This window comes from Eptatretus burgeri, chromosome 14 (genome assembly GCF_056783735.1).
Source record: "Eptatretus burgeri isolate ZD-2024b chromosome 14, Ebu_testis_v1, whole genome shotgun sequence".
Classification (NCBI taxonomy): Eukaryota; Metazoa; Chordata; class Myxini; order Myxiniformes; family Myxinidae; genus Eptatretus; species Eptatretus burgeri.
Genome location: NC_140974.1, coordinates 28,218,327 through 28,233,326, shown reverse-complemented (window position 1 = coordinate 28,233,326; position 15,000 = coordinate 28,218,327). Strand labels below are relative to the sequence as shown.

The following is a 15,000-nucleotide window of genomic DNA, read 5'->3' as shown; positions in this document are numbered from 1 at the left end:
GCATGTCGAGACCCCAATGTTTTACGACCAGTTCAAATTTATGATTATTGCAGAAACAAGTTTGTAAAGATGATCTTTCGGTGTTTTGATTTGGACGTTTGGGTGAATGTTTCAATAAAAAAAAAATAAACATTATAAATAGTTTGAACAATAACAAGATAAAACATTAACGAGTTGCAAAGTCGTAAAGTTGTATGAATAACATGTTATGGCTGAAAGGAGGGGAATATTTGGGCTGAGGGGAGTGGTGTGGGAAGTGGGGGGGGGGGTGAGAATTTTAGCAGAGGAGGACTGTTTCTCACAAGGAGTTGAACAGTCGACCAAGGGCTGAACAATAAACGAGGTGGAGCCTCCTGGGAACTGGCAAAGCTCAAGCGGTCAGTCTCAGTAATTCAAGAAGCTCAGAAGGTCAGAGCAAAGAGGGGGCGAACAGACAAGGCGGTGGTGTGCGGAGTGCAGTTGGTGAGTTCCCAACCCTCTCCCATCACATTCAGACCGCATGCAGAGTGCGCTACCTGGGACGCTGAAACCCGTCAGATGCACAGTGAAGACGACGTGGCACGAACGCCTGCACACGGTGAAGACGAGCTGGAGGTACACGTATTTAAAGAATCAAGTCTTAAAAAAATCTCGCAATGAATAATGTCACACGAGATTGTAAAAGCACATTTCAGAATTACACATTTAACTTGTTCAGTGGTGGGTAATCATCATTTCTGGGAGGTAAAATGCATGTCCATGATGGACCTCGTGAAGGAAGGACTTCCACGATAAATTTCAAGGACAACGTTGCTGTTATGAACGAATTCTTGTTTCACGACACTGCATCACAATCGAAGAACTTGTGAAAGAGTCCGGAACACATCAATGAACAGTCCGTGTGACTGCAACGGAGGATCTCATCGTGTATCGCAGGTATTCACGGAGGAGCAGGAACTGAACCAGAATTTTCCATCTCAACAGCATCTGGTGTGTTCATCACGAAGGTGACACTTTCTTGGAATGCGTCATTGCTGCATATGGAGCCAGGTGCCACCAGTGAGGGCCAGAACTGAAGTCTTGCTCAGCAGAGTTGGAAAGGGCCGACCTCTCTGCATCTGAACACCAACAAGGGAACATCAAGCTGTTTCACATCATCTTTTACGACCACATTAGAATTTTGCAAAACTGGGAAGTCCCACAAGGTGTAATGATGAATGGAGACTGCTACCATGTAGTTATGTATGATCACTCGAAAAGTGTCCAGCTGTTCTGATTTACACAACTTTTCTCCATGACATTTCTGGCCCGCATTTAAAATGGAATGTCTGCGACCTGTTCGAGTACTGGGAGTGCGAGGTTTTTGCCTTATCCACCGTATTCACCGGGTCTCGGTCCATACGATTTCCAAAAGTTACCCACAATATAAAACGAGCTTAGGGAAGAAGCTTTGCATCCACTGAAGAGGTTAGCATAGCCACCTACATTGTGTCAAGGACTTCAGAAGGAAAATGGATTGACCGCTGGATGAAGGGCACTGAGGATGGAGATTTGGTCGAACAATGCATGTGACATAACCCAGCTTTGTCTATGGTACTGACTCTGTTCTGAATTTTGGATCACAGACCCTTTGGAGTGACCACCATTGGTGAAAGACTTCTGGTCTCAATAACATAGGAACTGAGGACCCCAACATGGCAAACCGACCATCCTTAGCTTTTATGTTAATATGGTCTCGGTCGACCATCTCATTAATGAGTGGGTAAAGCTTGTTTCATTGCCCTTGCCAGTGGGGATTCGATTCCTTTGGCTGTTCACAGCTCGGTAGGCAATGGTAAACACCCAATGTATTCTCTTGAAAGTACTTAGAAAACCTACCTCCCTTCTTGTATTCCTTTCCATTTCCCTGATAAATTTCCGAAATATAATGATAAAGGTGGATGAAAACTTGCAAGATACTTTCATTTTCTCCGATTGAATTATTTTTCCAGGGAGATCCACGGATTTCTTCTTCTCGATTAAGCGGGAATGCAATGGATACATCACGCTGGCCCTCATGGCATCTCTTCTATGCACTTCCTCTCATGCTCAACCTGTGCTGTCTCGTGTCTGGGGACCCAACGGGTTCCGCATGCCCGCGACCCTGCTCGTGTTCTCTTCGAGGCGAGGTTCACTGCACCTTCCGTCACTTGCGTGCCGTCCCACCCAATCTACCTCTTCACAGCCGACGCATCAACCTCGCGTATGTGGTATTGCATGGGATTTGCTTCCCGTGATGGTCATGTCTAACTCGAGCAAAAGGGTTCGCAAATTATAATTTCGCATACTTTATAGAGGTACTCAGTTCAAAAAAGAAAACGCGTACTACTGGTGACCACTATGTGGCATTTGTGGCCTACCTTAGCACATTCTGAGTGGACAGACAAACAAACGCAACCAGATGCAATACCCCCTCCTCTGGTGAGGGTGATAAACCTGTTTATGTTAAATTTACCTTACAAGTTCTGAACTGCCTGTTCGAGAGTGATCATTCATGAAACATCATGGTGTCTCCAAGGAATTGTAGTGAAAGAGCTTTAAGGCCAAGAATACATAATTTAATTAAAAAAATTTGAACACTTCGTAGTTCATCCAGAAGTACGTTTATGAAAGATGAGACATTAACCAACATCTAACAACGCTTCCTAATCACACCGACAACATTGTGGTTGATCGTCACTCACCCCCCCACCGCTTAGCGACCAGACCACAAACAAGGGGACAAAGGTCTTTGTTAATGGGACAAAATTGTGATATTATTTGATGACGAAGTTTACGCAGTCACACAAATTGGTTTTATAAATGAAATCCTTTATACAAGCCTAGTAGAAGAAGCCCATAAGCAAAGTATTGGGTCTTTTGGATCTTGGCGACCACTCAATGGCTCCCATTCTGCCGATCCAACACCTAGGGAAAACTATGCCCAAGTAATTTTGTACAATGCTGCGATCTTGAAAGGTGTCCAGTCTTGTTGCCAGAACATGGTATACATATCGTGTTATTGAGGCTTGGAGCCAATGATGTCTGCAGAAGTTTCACATAATTTCTCTTGTGACAGAAGCCTAATCAAAACAGAAGTGTGCTATAACCCTGTTGAATGATATACCCACCCATACCATTATCCCAGCTGAGTTCAACTGTTTCCCGACAAGCACTTAGGGGATTTGTTTCTCACAATAAACTGGATTGGGTTGATTTAGCTGAAATTTCTCCTCAAATATCCATAAAATGCACACCAACCCAGCTTCTCCTGCACCTGGTACATTGTTGTGAAATGTGGACCCTCTTGATTCAGGTCCAGAAACCTATCGGCGTGTACAACTGTACTGTCTCAAGGTCAACGCTGTGTCGTCTTAGATGTTGGATTGCTCCCATTGTGCATTGTCTTGGCAGAGATGAACCCTGCAAAGGTTAATCAGTACAGGAACTGTGTTACCAACGACATTCGGCAATGATGATCCACCCGTTAATTTCTGTCCAACCAACCTAAAATGTTCGTTTCAACAACAAGATAATTCTGTTGTGATGTTAAAAGTTAAAAATAAATAATTTATTGTCGAGGTCTATTCAGTCCATGAAGTGTTGGCTTTACGGTGGTGATCGCATGTGTAGGTGACCTGGAGGAAAACTATTCTAGTTATGAGCAAGTCTGAACCACGAGTCGACGGATAGTGACTTTGCAATGTTTTATTGCTGATCTACATGTGAAGTGTGAACTGGAGAGCACGTCATCATTGAGGGTGTGTTTTTGCATCGACTATGCAATGCAGATTCTGTGAACCAACACAACAACACAGGTACATATATATCCACCACTACAGAGTTGTGCTGTCCTTCATTTCACCATTTCACAGGACTATCTGAAAGAATCGCAACCGGCTCTGAATAATCTTGTCAAGTTGTGTCACTATTCACAACTGGAAAACCCTGGCCGTGTCATACCAAAGACTTTAAAAATGGTACGTACTGCTCTTCCTTGCTTGACGTTCAACATTTGAAAGGTTAAGAGCACAGCCAATCCACATATGTTGGTATCCATGGGTAGGAGGGATTCCTCCTGAGGAAAGGCCATGCTTTTGTGACGTCGCTGGTACCCAGAGTACCCTGGAAAGTGGTATAAAGTAACAGGAATTCCATCCCACCTCTCTCAGAAAAACGTAACTTTTACTTGCACATGTATATACTGTGCAGTGCCTTTAGAAAGTCGGCACCCCTTTCAAAATTTTTACCTATTGTTGTCTGAAAGCCTGAAATTAAGTCAGGCTTTTTCCACCTTTCTTTACACAACGTAACCCACAACTTCCAAGTGAAAAACAAAATTCTACAAATTTCATAAAATTAATTAAAAATACAAAACTAGAATATCTTGGTTGGATGTGTCCACCACCCTGAGTTAATACTTGTTGGAAGCACCATTGACAGAAATTACAGCTGTGAGTCTGTTTGGGATAGGTCTCCACCAACTTTGCACACCTTGATTGGGTTATATTTACCCATTCTCCCGTACAAAACTGTTCAAGCTCAGTCAAGTTGCATGAGGAGTGTTGACGGACAGCAATCTTCAAGCCATGCCACAGATTTTCGATTGGATTTAGGTCAGGGCTCTGACTGGGCCACCCAAGGACATTCACCTTTGTTCCTTCACTACTCAAGTGTAGCTTTGGGTCGTTGTCATGCTGAAAGGTGAACTTGCATCCCAATTTTATCTTTTGTGCAGAGGACAGAAGGTTTTCCTCTCGGATTTTTCTGTATTTTGCTCCATCCATCTATCTATCTTCACCCATCCAAAACCACGATCTTTTCTACCCTCGTTCATCCACCTCAAACCCACCTCCTTCAAATTCCATGCTTTCCTTCCTGAAAGTCCCTGTCGTGTCCATCTCGTTTACCCCGTTCCACCCCCCTCCCTTCCACAGATCAAATGTTTCTCTTACCCAATGTTTTGTGCTTTCCTCTCCCATAACTCTTGCCTCCTGCTCCCTTTGTTATACGTATGTATGTGTACGAGCCTCGATATTGTATACAAAAAAAAATCCAATTTCCCTTCTATCCTGACAAGTGCCGCAATCCCTGCTGATGAGAAACATCCCCATAACATGATGCTGCCACCACCATGCTTCACAGTAGGGACGGTGTTTTTTTGAGTAATGTACTGTGTTGGGTTTGTGCCAAACCTCATGTTTTGCATTTCGACCAAAAAGTTCCATCTTGGTTTCGTCAGACCACAAAACTTTTTGCCACATGGCTTCAGAATCTCTGGAGTGTGTTTTGCATTCTTCAAACGGGACTCAAGGTGGGCTTATTTGAGTAATGGCTTCCTTCTTGCCACCCTACCATAAACGAGGTTCCCGCTATCACGATGCATGGCACGATTGAAATCGTGGTCTTAATCGTGGACTAATCGTGGTGATCCTATCAGATCTTACCAGATCTTGAGGTCAGTCGTGGAAATCGTGTTAATCGTAGAAAATTTTTGAACGGTTCAAAATTTTTCAACGATCAACACGATCAATTGTCAATCGGGATCATCGTATCAGATCGTATTGCATCGTAACAAAGCGCGACAAATCGCATCTAATCGTGCTTCCTAATCGTGGTGATCGGGATCGATCTTAGATAAGACAAACACCACGCTCTGTGAGACCACGATTTCAATCGTGCCGCGCATCGTGGTAGTGGGAAGAGACTTTCAGAGAAATTCCATGATCAGCTATGAATGGCCAATCGTGGCATTCGTAACGGATCGCACGACAGTGGGAACCTCGCAATACAGACCAGACTTGTGGAGTGCTTGGGATATTGTTGTCACATGTACACAGTGACCAGTCTTTGCCATAAAGGCCTTTAGCTTTTTCAAAGTTGCCATTGGCCTCTTTGTGGCCTCTCTGATCAGTCTCCTCCTTGCTTGGTCATCTCGTTTGGAGGGACGGCCTGATCTAGACAGGGTCTTGGTGGTATTATACACCTTCCACTTCTTAATGATTGCCTTGCCTGTGTGCTCCAAATGATATTCAAGGCCTTTAAAATATTTTATACCCATCCCCTGATCTGTGCCTTTCCACAACTTTATCCCAAAGGTCTTTTGAAAGCTCCTTGGTGCTCATGGTTTTGAATTTGCTGTGAACTGCAATACCCAGCAGAGGAAACCTACAGGAACAGCTGATTTTATTCTGAAATAATCAGAATCACGAGAATTTAACACAGGTAGAGGTCACTTAACTTAGTGTGTGATTTTGAAGGTGATTGGGTACACCTGAGCTAATTTACAATTGCTATTATCAGGGGGGTGGACACATATCCAACCAAGATATTCCAGTTTTGTATTCTTAATTAATTTCCCTGAAATTTATAGAATTTGTTTTTCACTTTTTAGTTGTAGATTATGATGTGTAAATAAAAGTGGAAAAAGTCTGATTTAAAGCAATTTAATTACAGGATACAAGGCAACCAAAGGTGAGAATTTTTAAAGGGGGTGCAAACTTTCTATATGTACTGTATTTGCATAATTCGGTTGTAGCAACACTGTTCCACACCTGCGCACAACCACAGTGTGGTAATCTTCATCCCAATGAAGCAGCACCGAGGTGGAAGGAAGGAAGGAAGTGGCAACACTTCCCACAAGCTCAATGGCTGTTTGTCTCATCCAAAGGTCTTGTGGTATCACGTATGCTCATTTGTACATCCATTGTGTGTGGCAGCTCCACTACGAGCCTTAGATCACATAAAAAGAGAGAAAAAAATTAAAAAGGCAAGATCATCTGTCATTTTGTGCAACAATGGCGGTGTGGATGGTTTGGCCTTTCCATTCTTCATGAGACCATGTGCCAAAGAATAGGAAAAGCTAAATTTTGCTGACAGAGGTGGTATGGAATTCCTGTTACTTCATACCATGGCCATGAATACAATGTCTGTGTTCTTCTGTCATTAGAGTACAAAGCTTCAACAGCAGGCAGATGATACACTGACATAATTGCTTCAAACTTTTATGTTACTGAATTCCTCATCTCTTGCAATTTGAGGCAATTCATTCCATTGTTGGAAGAACTGGCGATACATTTCAGGCACACTTTCACATTTCTACATTAACTTGAGAACATTTATGTGCTTCTCAATGTCAATCAGTGAGATCCACGACCTCTGTCAGCAATGTGAGTTTGTATAATGAGAAAAAGGAAAAAAAAACCCCCTCAAAAAACAATTAATATTCCACAAGTTATCAAAAAACTTTTGGATCACCCTGTACATTGCCAAAGGCTAATTAATTATTTTTATTTATTTAATATCAGTTGCATTTTTACACCAAATATTTGATAGTTGGGCTCCAAAAAAGGATTTGTGACACCCCTCCTCCCGACCACACCACCCCAAAATCCAGTTGGCTCTACTACCCCAGTACGCACAGCAACATCCAATTTGAAGTGAAATTCCTATCGAGACTTTTGTTCGGCATCACCTGGAACTAGTTAAACTCGTCGAAGTAAGTGTTGTTGCTTTGTCACAGGATTGATCACAATGGCCAGAACTTGGAAGAAGTGTTACCAAGTTTGGGAGGGAGGATAATGCCCCTTACACCAAAGGTTCATTATCACGACATTCATATGGTTCTGGGGATGATTTTTTGAACCCCACCACCCCATCCTCAAACGAGCATTTTCGAAATACCACGGCAAAACGACTATATACGAGTTTATATATGTGAACACGATGGCAAAAACAGCTCCGATTGCTCATGTTCTGGATTCCGAACACTGGACCAGATTTAGAAAACTCCGTTGCCCCAACTATCGGACAGGTTCTCTCTCCACCTGAGACAAGGTGCTCAACCTTGCATTCAGACTACAGTGAACAGAGATTTGTAATTCAACTGTTGCTTTGATGAAAATACATTTGCAATATTTTATGGTGTATTTTGGCAGAAAGAGAATTTCATAATCTAATTACCTGGTCATTTTTATCCTTCATCTGCTTTTATCATAACACCACCATAATTTGTGATAAAGATATCCAACCAAGCCCATGGACACTCATCCAAGCAGGTCTACCCACCCGTAAGAACATCCTTTAAATGGTTCAACACTGCAGCGCAAAATAACTTTAGCGAATCGGTTTCTGAAGACAAAATGCATGAATGGATGAACCTATATGTGCACAAGTGTTCACCAACAGGTACAACAACATTGTGGCTTTAAAAAAGGATACTTTTATGGGGCTCCCACGAGTCCTGCTGCTGCTGCTGCACGGAAACGAGATTGAGGTTCTACCTTCTGGAGCATTTGGATCGCTCGATACATTACAGGTCTCACGAATGTGACACCACAACTCACACCAACATTTTATCATTTCAGGAAAACCAACTTATCGCTTCAAACATTCATATGTAAGCTTTTAAAGGAGACAACCTCTCAAATAAATCAGCTGTGCAGGTATGAGGAACTCATATTCGATAGGATTGTGATAAGTTTTCAATTCTTCCAACATAACACTAACACACACACACACACACACACACACACACACACACACACACACACACACACACACACACACACACACACACACACACACACACACACACACACACACACACCTCACCCGCAATTGGAGGTAATAACAAATCGGAAAGCTGCATAAAGCAACCAAGAAAAGCTACACAAGTTAGCTCTTTGCTGTTTCAAAACCTACCTGGGTTCTTCTGCAGCCTCAGACATTCACAAGTAGCATTGGGATTATCAGGTACGTGCTACTTGTGAATGTTTGCAGCTGTGGTGGAACACAGGTAGGGTTTGAAACAGCAAAGGCCTTAGTTTGTGTGGCTTTATGCAGTATATACAGGGGGCTGCAAAGTAGGTATACTAACAGCTAATAGAAACCTTTGTGCCAGAGTGTGCATGGGTGTCCACACTCGACTGGTGGAGTGTGTGAATGCCGGGGCAAACAGTGTGAACATTTGAGGGATTAATATGTTTATTATTGATATGTTTATTATTGGTATGTTATTATTGATATGCTTGTATAATCAATAAAATACGTTTTCTGCGCACGTTTTGTTTTTCATTACTGTATACCTACTTTTTCAGCCCCCTGTACATATATATATATATATATATATATATATATATATATATATATATATATATATATATATATATGTATGTATATGTATATGTATATATATATATACATATGTATATATGTATATATTGTTGCGGATTCGCGCCCGCCGGCGTGCGAACGGCCACGTAACTCGAATCGCGGCACGTCGCCCACCGGACGGACAATCCAGTCGTGACCCTCTCGGACTAACGCCGGGAACTAGTCACGGGTGGACCTTTCGGTCTCACCACGATCGTGCCAATCGGCCCCCGCGTGGGATAGGGTTGCTCGCCAAATTCGACCTACCTAAGTACCCACACGGAGGGTAGACCGGGCAATCGCACCTCGCCGCAGGTCGACTTCGGACACGGGCCACTTTAAGCGACCCGTTCCGTACTATCGGGATAACCGAGCGGTGTTATTCGTCGGCCACGACGGTTCGATTAATTATCGGGCGTTTTAGCCCACTACCCACCCTTTACGTGAAGTAAGATGGAGATTCAATGAAAGAAAAAGACGAAGCGAAACGGGAAAAACAGTTCAACATAAAGCACATTTATTTCGCGATGAACGGGAAGCACACATATACAATTACACCAAAAGCACATGTAAAAGGGAAACACAATATTACACAAAAAGCAAATATAAAAGAGAAACACAGTGCAGAGCTATCCGACTACCGAGCACACGGCAACACTTATACAATTTTACTTCACAGACGGCGCCGACGACGACGATATCTGCCTAAACTTTGTCCGTCCGCGGGATCGGCAAATCCACCGCGTGCGTTTCCGGACCGGGACTTCACTCTCGCAAGCGAGCACGTGGGGGCCTCGTGCGTTGCACAGCACGGACCTCATGCTCACTGCTGGGTGAACCCGGCATGGTCCCCGAAACAACTACAGCCGCTACTCGGCTTTCTTTCCTCTCATGTCGCCGTCGTCGCCATTCGACCCACGCACACCTGCGTGTTACGACGCTCACACTCCACACCATTAAACTCACACCGGGAGACGCGGCTGCATGTTCACACATGTCCACCGACATCTCCCTTACATACCGCTCTCTCACACACACGGTCTCCCTTGCATAAACCATACCACTCACACGTGGTGCTCCATTCACTCGCGGCCTTCCACTCACTCGTGCCTCACTACTCACACAAACCATACTACTCACACACGCAGGGGAACTCACCCGCGGTGCCTCATCCACACACCGTGCCTCACTCACACACGCGGGGGCACTCACCCGCGGTGCCTCATCCACACACCGTCCCTCACTCACACACGCGGGGGCACTCACCCGCGGTGCCTCATCCACACTGGCCGTTTCATCCACACACACGGCCTCTTCCACACACGGTTCCTCATCCACACACGGCGTGCTGGGAAGCACGTACTCCTGCACCATCGCCACCACACCACTCACACACGGGGTGGCTTCCACACACGGGGACGCACTCACACCTTGCACCACACATACAGGGACAACCACACTGGGGATTCGTGTCCCCACAAGAGTCTCCGGGGCCTCTATACCCCCCAAGCTTTCCGTGCACCTGTCCACAGCACCCGTCCTCTCAACCTCGCAAAGCACGACCGAACTCACCTGGTCGTGACTCGCCTCAAGGGGGAATACTCCCTCCCCTCGTTCCTGGAGGAGGCCATCCAGCTGCTCGCACCGGGCCTACACCCAGTCCGCGAGCTCACCCCCATTGTCCTCCACTACCCCCGTGTGTGTGTGTGCGTCACTTACCCCGTCTTCATCGTGTAGTCTTCCCTCTATCGTTCCCATCTCCCGTGTCTCTGCCAACTCAGTCACCTCTTCCCTTGTCTCAACTATTATTATTTCCTTTGTCGTCACCTCGTGTCTCGTCTCACACGTTTTGGTCTCCCCATTTAATTTTTCCCTTTCGGTCATCGTCACGACCCTCGCCCAACACGCCCCCCGAATTATTTTTTCACCCGCCTCCACCGCGGGCCCGACAGCCGTTGCACCCCCTTCCAGCTCGTTCGCTCCCACACGTGGAGTCGCCATTTTAAGCTCCCTGCTAACGGCCTTTCATGCCCGCCTGCAGGCATCGGCCCATGTTCTGCGTCTCACCCCGGAGCTCTTTTATTTCTTCCTTCATTTGCTTGTTCATTCCTTTCATTTCGTTTTTCATTTCATTTGTATTTGTATCCATCTTTTTGTTCATGCCTTTCATTTCCGCATTCATTTGTGCCAGCATGGTGAATTGCTGGGCCATGTCGGGTGCGCTTGGGTGAGCCGTTTCGGCAGGGGTTGGGGAAGGGTTTTGGTGGAGAGGGGGAGGGGAGGTGTCATACACCGCGGCCGCTGCCGCACCCATTTCGGGCTCTGGGTTCAGTTGGGCGAGTTCGTTTTCCTGTACAACCAACATTTCCTGCACGGGGATTTCATCCTGAGCCATGGATTCTACACTTTCTACATCCATTTCTAATACCCCGGCTCCCGCCGCCTTGAGACGCCATCTTGCTTCTCTTAAAGGGTTAATTTAGCTCGTTCGTAATTTGGAGGGAATCGGGGTCGCTCCTCTCACCCCTGGACCAATTCCCGTGAATTTAATTGGAGACAGGAGAGCCCGTTTTCCCGTTCCTCCGATACCAGTGCCGCGAGGAGGGCGATGAGTTTATATCGCACGACCTGACACCAGTGTTGCGGATTCGCGCCCGCCGGCGTGCGAACGGCCACGTAACTCGAATCGCGGCACGTCGCCCACCGGACGGACAATCCAGTCGTGACCCTCTCGGACTAACGCCGGAACTAGTCACGGGTGGACCTTTCGGTCTCACCACGATCGTGCCAATCGGCCCCCGCGTGGGATAGGGTTGCTCGCCAAATTCGACCTACCTAAGTACCCACACGGAGGGTAGACCGGCGATCGCACCTCGCCGCAGGTCGACTTCGGACACGGACCACTTTAAGCGACCCGTTCCGTACTATCGGGATAACCGAGCGGTGTTATTAAATCGGCCGCCTCGACGGTTCGGACCTGATTAATTATCGGGCGTTTTAGCCCACGACCAACCCTTTACGTGAAGCAAGATGGAGATTCAATGAAAGAAAAGACGGTTTAAGCGGAAAAACAGTTCAACATAACTCACATTTATTTCGCGATGAACGGGAAGCACACATATACAATTACACCAAAAGCACATGTAAAAGGGAAACACAATATTACACAAAAAGCAAATATAAAAGAGAAACACAGTGCAGAGCTATCCGACTACCGAGCACACGGCAACACTTATACAATTTTACTTCACAGACGGCGCCGACAACACATATTCCAAAAGCAAAAAGAAAAAGAGAACCACCTCCAGGATGAGGGGCGGGCCTGGGGCCGAGACCGTGTCGGGCCTACCCGTCTGATGATGAGACGCAGAGCGGCGGTGGCGCCTCAACTCCGCGGGCCTCGCGGAGAGTGTCTGGTAGGGGTGGGAAAGGGGCCCCTTGTCGCACTATCTCAGCGCGGGGGGAAACAGGAGGGGGTTGTTGATGCTCGGGGGGAGGAGGATATCACCCTGTCTCGGGTCCCGCGACGAGCGTCTCCACCTCGACCTCGGTCGCGCCGCCGGCCTCTCTCCCTCCGCAGCTCCCCCGACTCCGACGCGAGCACCCCTCGATCGCCTCTCGCCGCCGCCACCTCTCCACAGCTCCGTCTTTTTCACTCTGACTGCTACCACTTCTTCCCAGCTCCACCGACAACTCCCCAACCGCGAACTCGAACTCGAACTTCTCCTCCGAACTGAACTGTTTGGCGAGCGCGGCCGTTTATATCCCCCGTGGCTTCGCTCCCCACCTTGACCCTTTACCTCCGACCCTTCACCTCCAACTGGCTCCCCATTGGACCGAGGAAAAGTGGGGCGTGAATGCTTTTGATCCATGAATTTGCATATAGCGACCTCACTCCAACGCCCTGGAGGCGGGGCCACCGCCCCACGCTCTCCGATAGGGACGGAACAGAAGTGGGCGTGAGTCGTTTTGATCCGTTTTTCTCGGAAAGTCTGTGATGTTTCTGGAACACGCTGCTCGGTGCGCGCCCTGCACGAGTCCAGTATCGGTGCCCACAAGTGGCGCAAGAATGGTGGTGATGCGATGGTGGCAAGTTGTGACGGTAAAGGTCGTGGCTGTTGTTGTGAAGCGGCGTTGTGGTTGGTGGTTGTTGTTGTGAAGCGGCGTTGTGGTTGTGGTTGTTGTGTGATGGCTGTTGAGACGTGGTTGGTGGTGGTAGTAATGGCGGCTGGTCCAAAATAAAGATAGTAAAAGAAAACGGCTATCCTGGAAGAGTCGCAGCCCGACTGAATGACATTTATTCCCTCAAACAACGGGTTTGGGCCTAACTACACATATACTTACAGAGATATCTCACCTAAGGGACCTGAATGGTGGTTTGCGAATTGTCAACCACAACAATATATATATATACATATATATACATATATATATATATATACATACATATATATACATATATATACATACATATATATATACATATATATACATATATACATATATATACATATATACATATATATACATATATACATATATACATATATATACATATATACATATATATACATTATATATACATATATATATATATATACATATATATACATATATATATATATATATATACATATACATACATATATATATATATATATACATATACATATATATATATATATATACATATATACATATATATATATATATACATATATATATATATATATTACATATATATATATATATATATACATATATACATATATATATACATATATACATATATATACATATATACATATATATACATATATATATATACATATTATATATATATACATATATATATATATATATATATATATATATATATATATATATATATATATATATATATATATATATATATATATATATATATATATATATATATATATATATATATATATATATATATATATATATATATATATATATATATATATATATATATATATATATATATATATATATATATATATACACACACACATATATACATATGTATATACATATACATATATATATATATATATATATATATATATATATATATATATATATATAGTTGCAAATTCGCGCCCGCCGGCGTGCAATCGGCCACGTGACTCGAATCGCGACACATTGCCCACCGGACAGACAATTCTGTCGTGACCTCTCAGACTAACGCCGGGAGCTAGTCACGGGTGGGCCTTTCGGCCTCACCATGATCATGCCATTCGGCCACCCGCGTGGGGGATAGGGTTGTTCGCCAAACTCGACCTACCTCAGTACCCACGCGGATGGTAAACCGGCGATCGCACCTCGCCGCAGGTCGTACTCCGGACACGGGCCGCTTAGCGGTCCCTTCCGTACTATCGGGATAACCGAGCTGTGTTATCGTCGGCCTCAACGGTTCCGATGACTTATCGGGCATATTGCTTCCACTACAAACCCTTTACGTGAAGCAAGATGGAGATTCAACAAAGGGAAGGACGCAGCGAAACGGGGAACAAGTTCACACAAGCACTTTATTCATACAGACACAGAGCACACATATACAGCCAAACAGAATTAGAATGCACATAAAGCAAATGCAAGAAGAAAAACAATAAAGCAACGACGACGCAGAGCTACAATCAACTAAGACCGACACACGGCAACACTTATACAGTTTTACTTCACAAGACACGGCGCCACAAGTTCCATTCAAAAAAAACCCCGAAAAGAAATGGTGACTTCTTTGGGCCGTCGAGTCCCTCTCCTACGTCCGTCGACGTGGTCCCGCCTGGCCGCGACTCCGTGCCCTGGCGTGGCAGGCGAGTC

At 45.0% G+C, this 15,000-nt stretch overlaps 1 protein-coding gene across 1 annotated transcript in view; it reads left to right on the top strand.

Annotated features, from left to right (window-relative positions):
• The first annotated feature begins 421 nt into the window (after positions 1-421).
• Positions 422-15,000, top strand: part of IGSF10 (immunoglobulin superfamily member 10) — a 92,702-nt gene continuing 78,123 nt past the window's right edge. Inside the window, exons 1-3 of the mRNA XM_085853457.1 lie at positions 422-594; positions 1,971-2,251; positions 8,146-8,314. Of these exons, the coding sequence (XP_085709583.1) occupies positions 538-594; positions 1,971-2,251; positions 8,146-8,314 (507 nt within the window). The 5' untranslated portion in view covers positions 422-537. The remainder of the gene's footprint in view (positions 595-1,970; positions 2,252-8,145; positions 8,315-15,000) is intronic.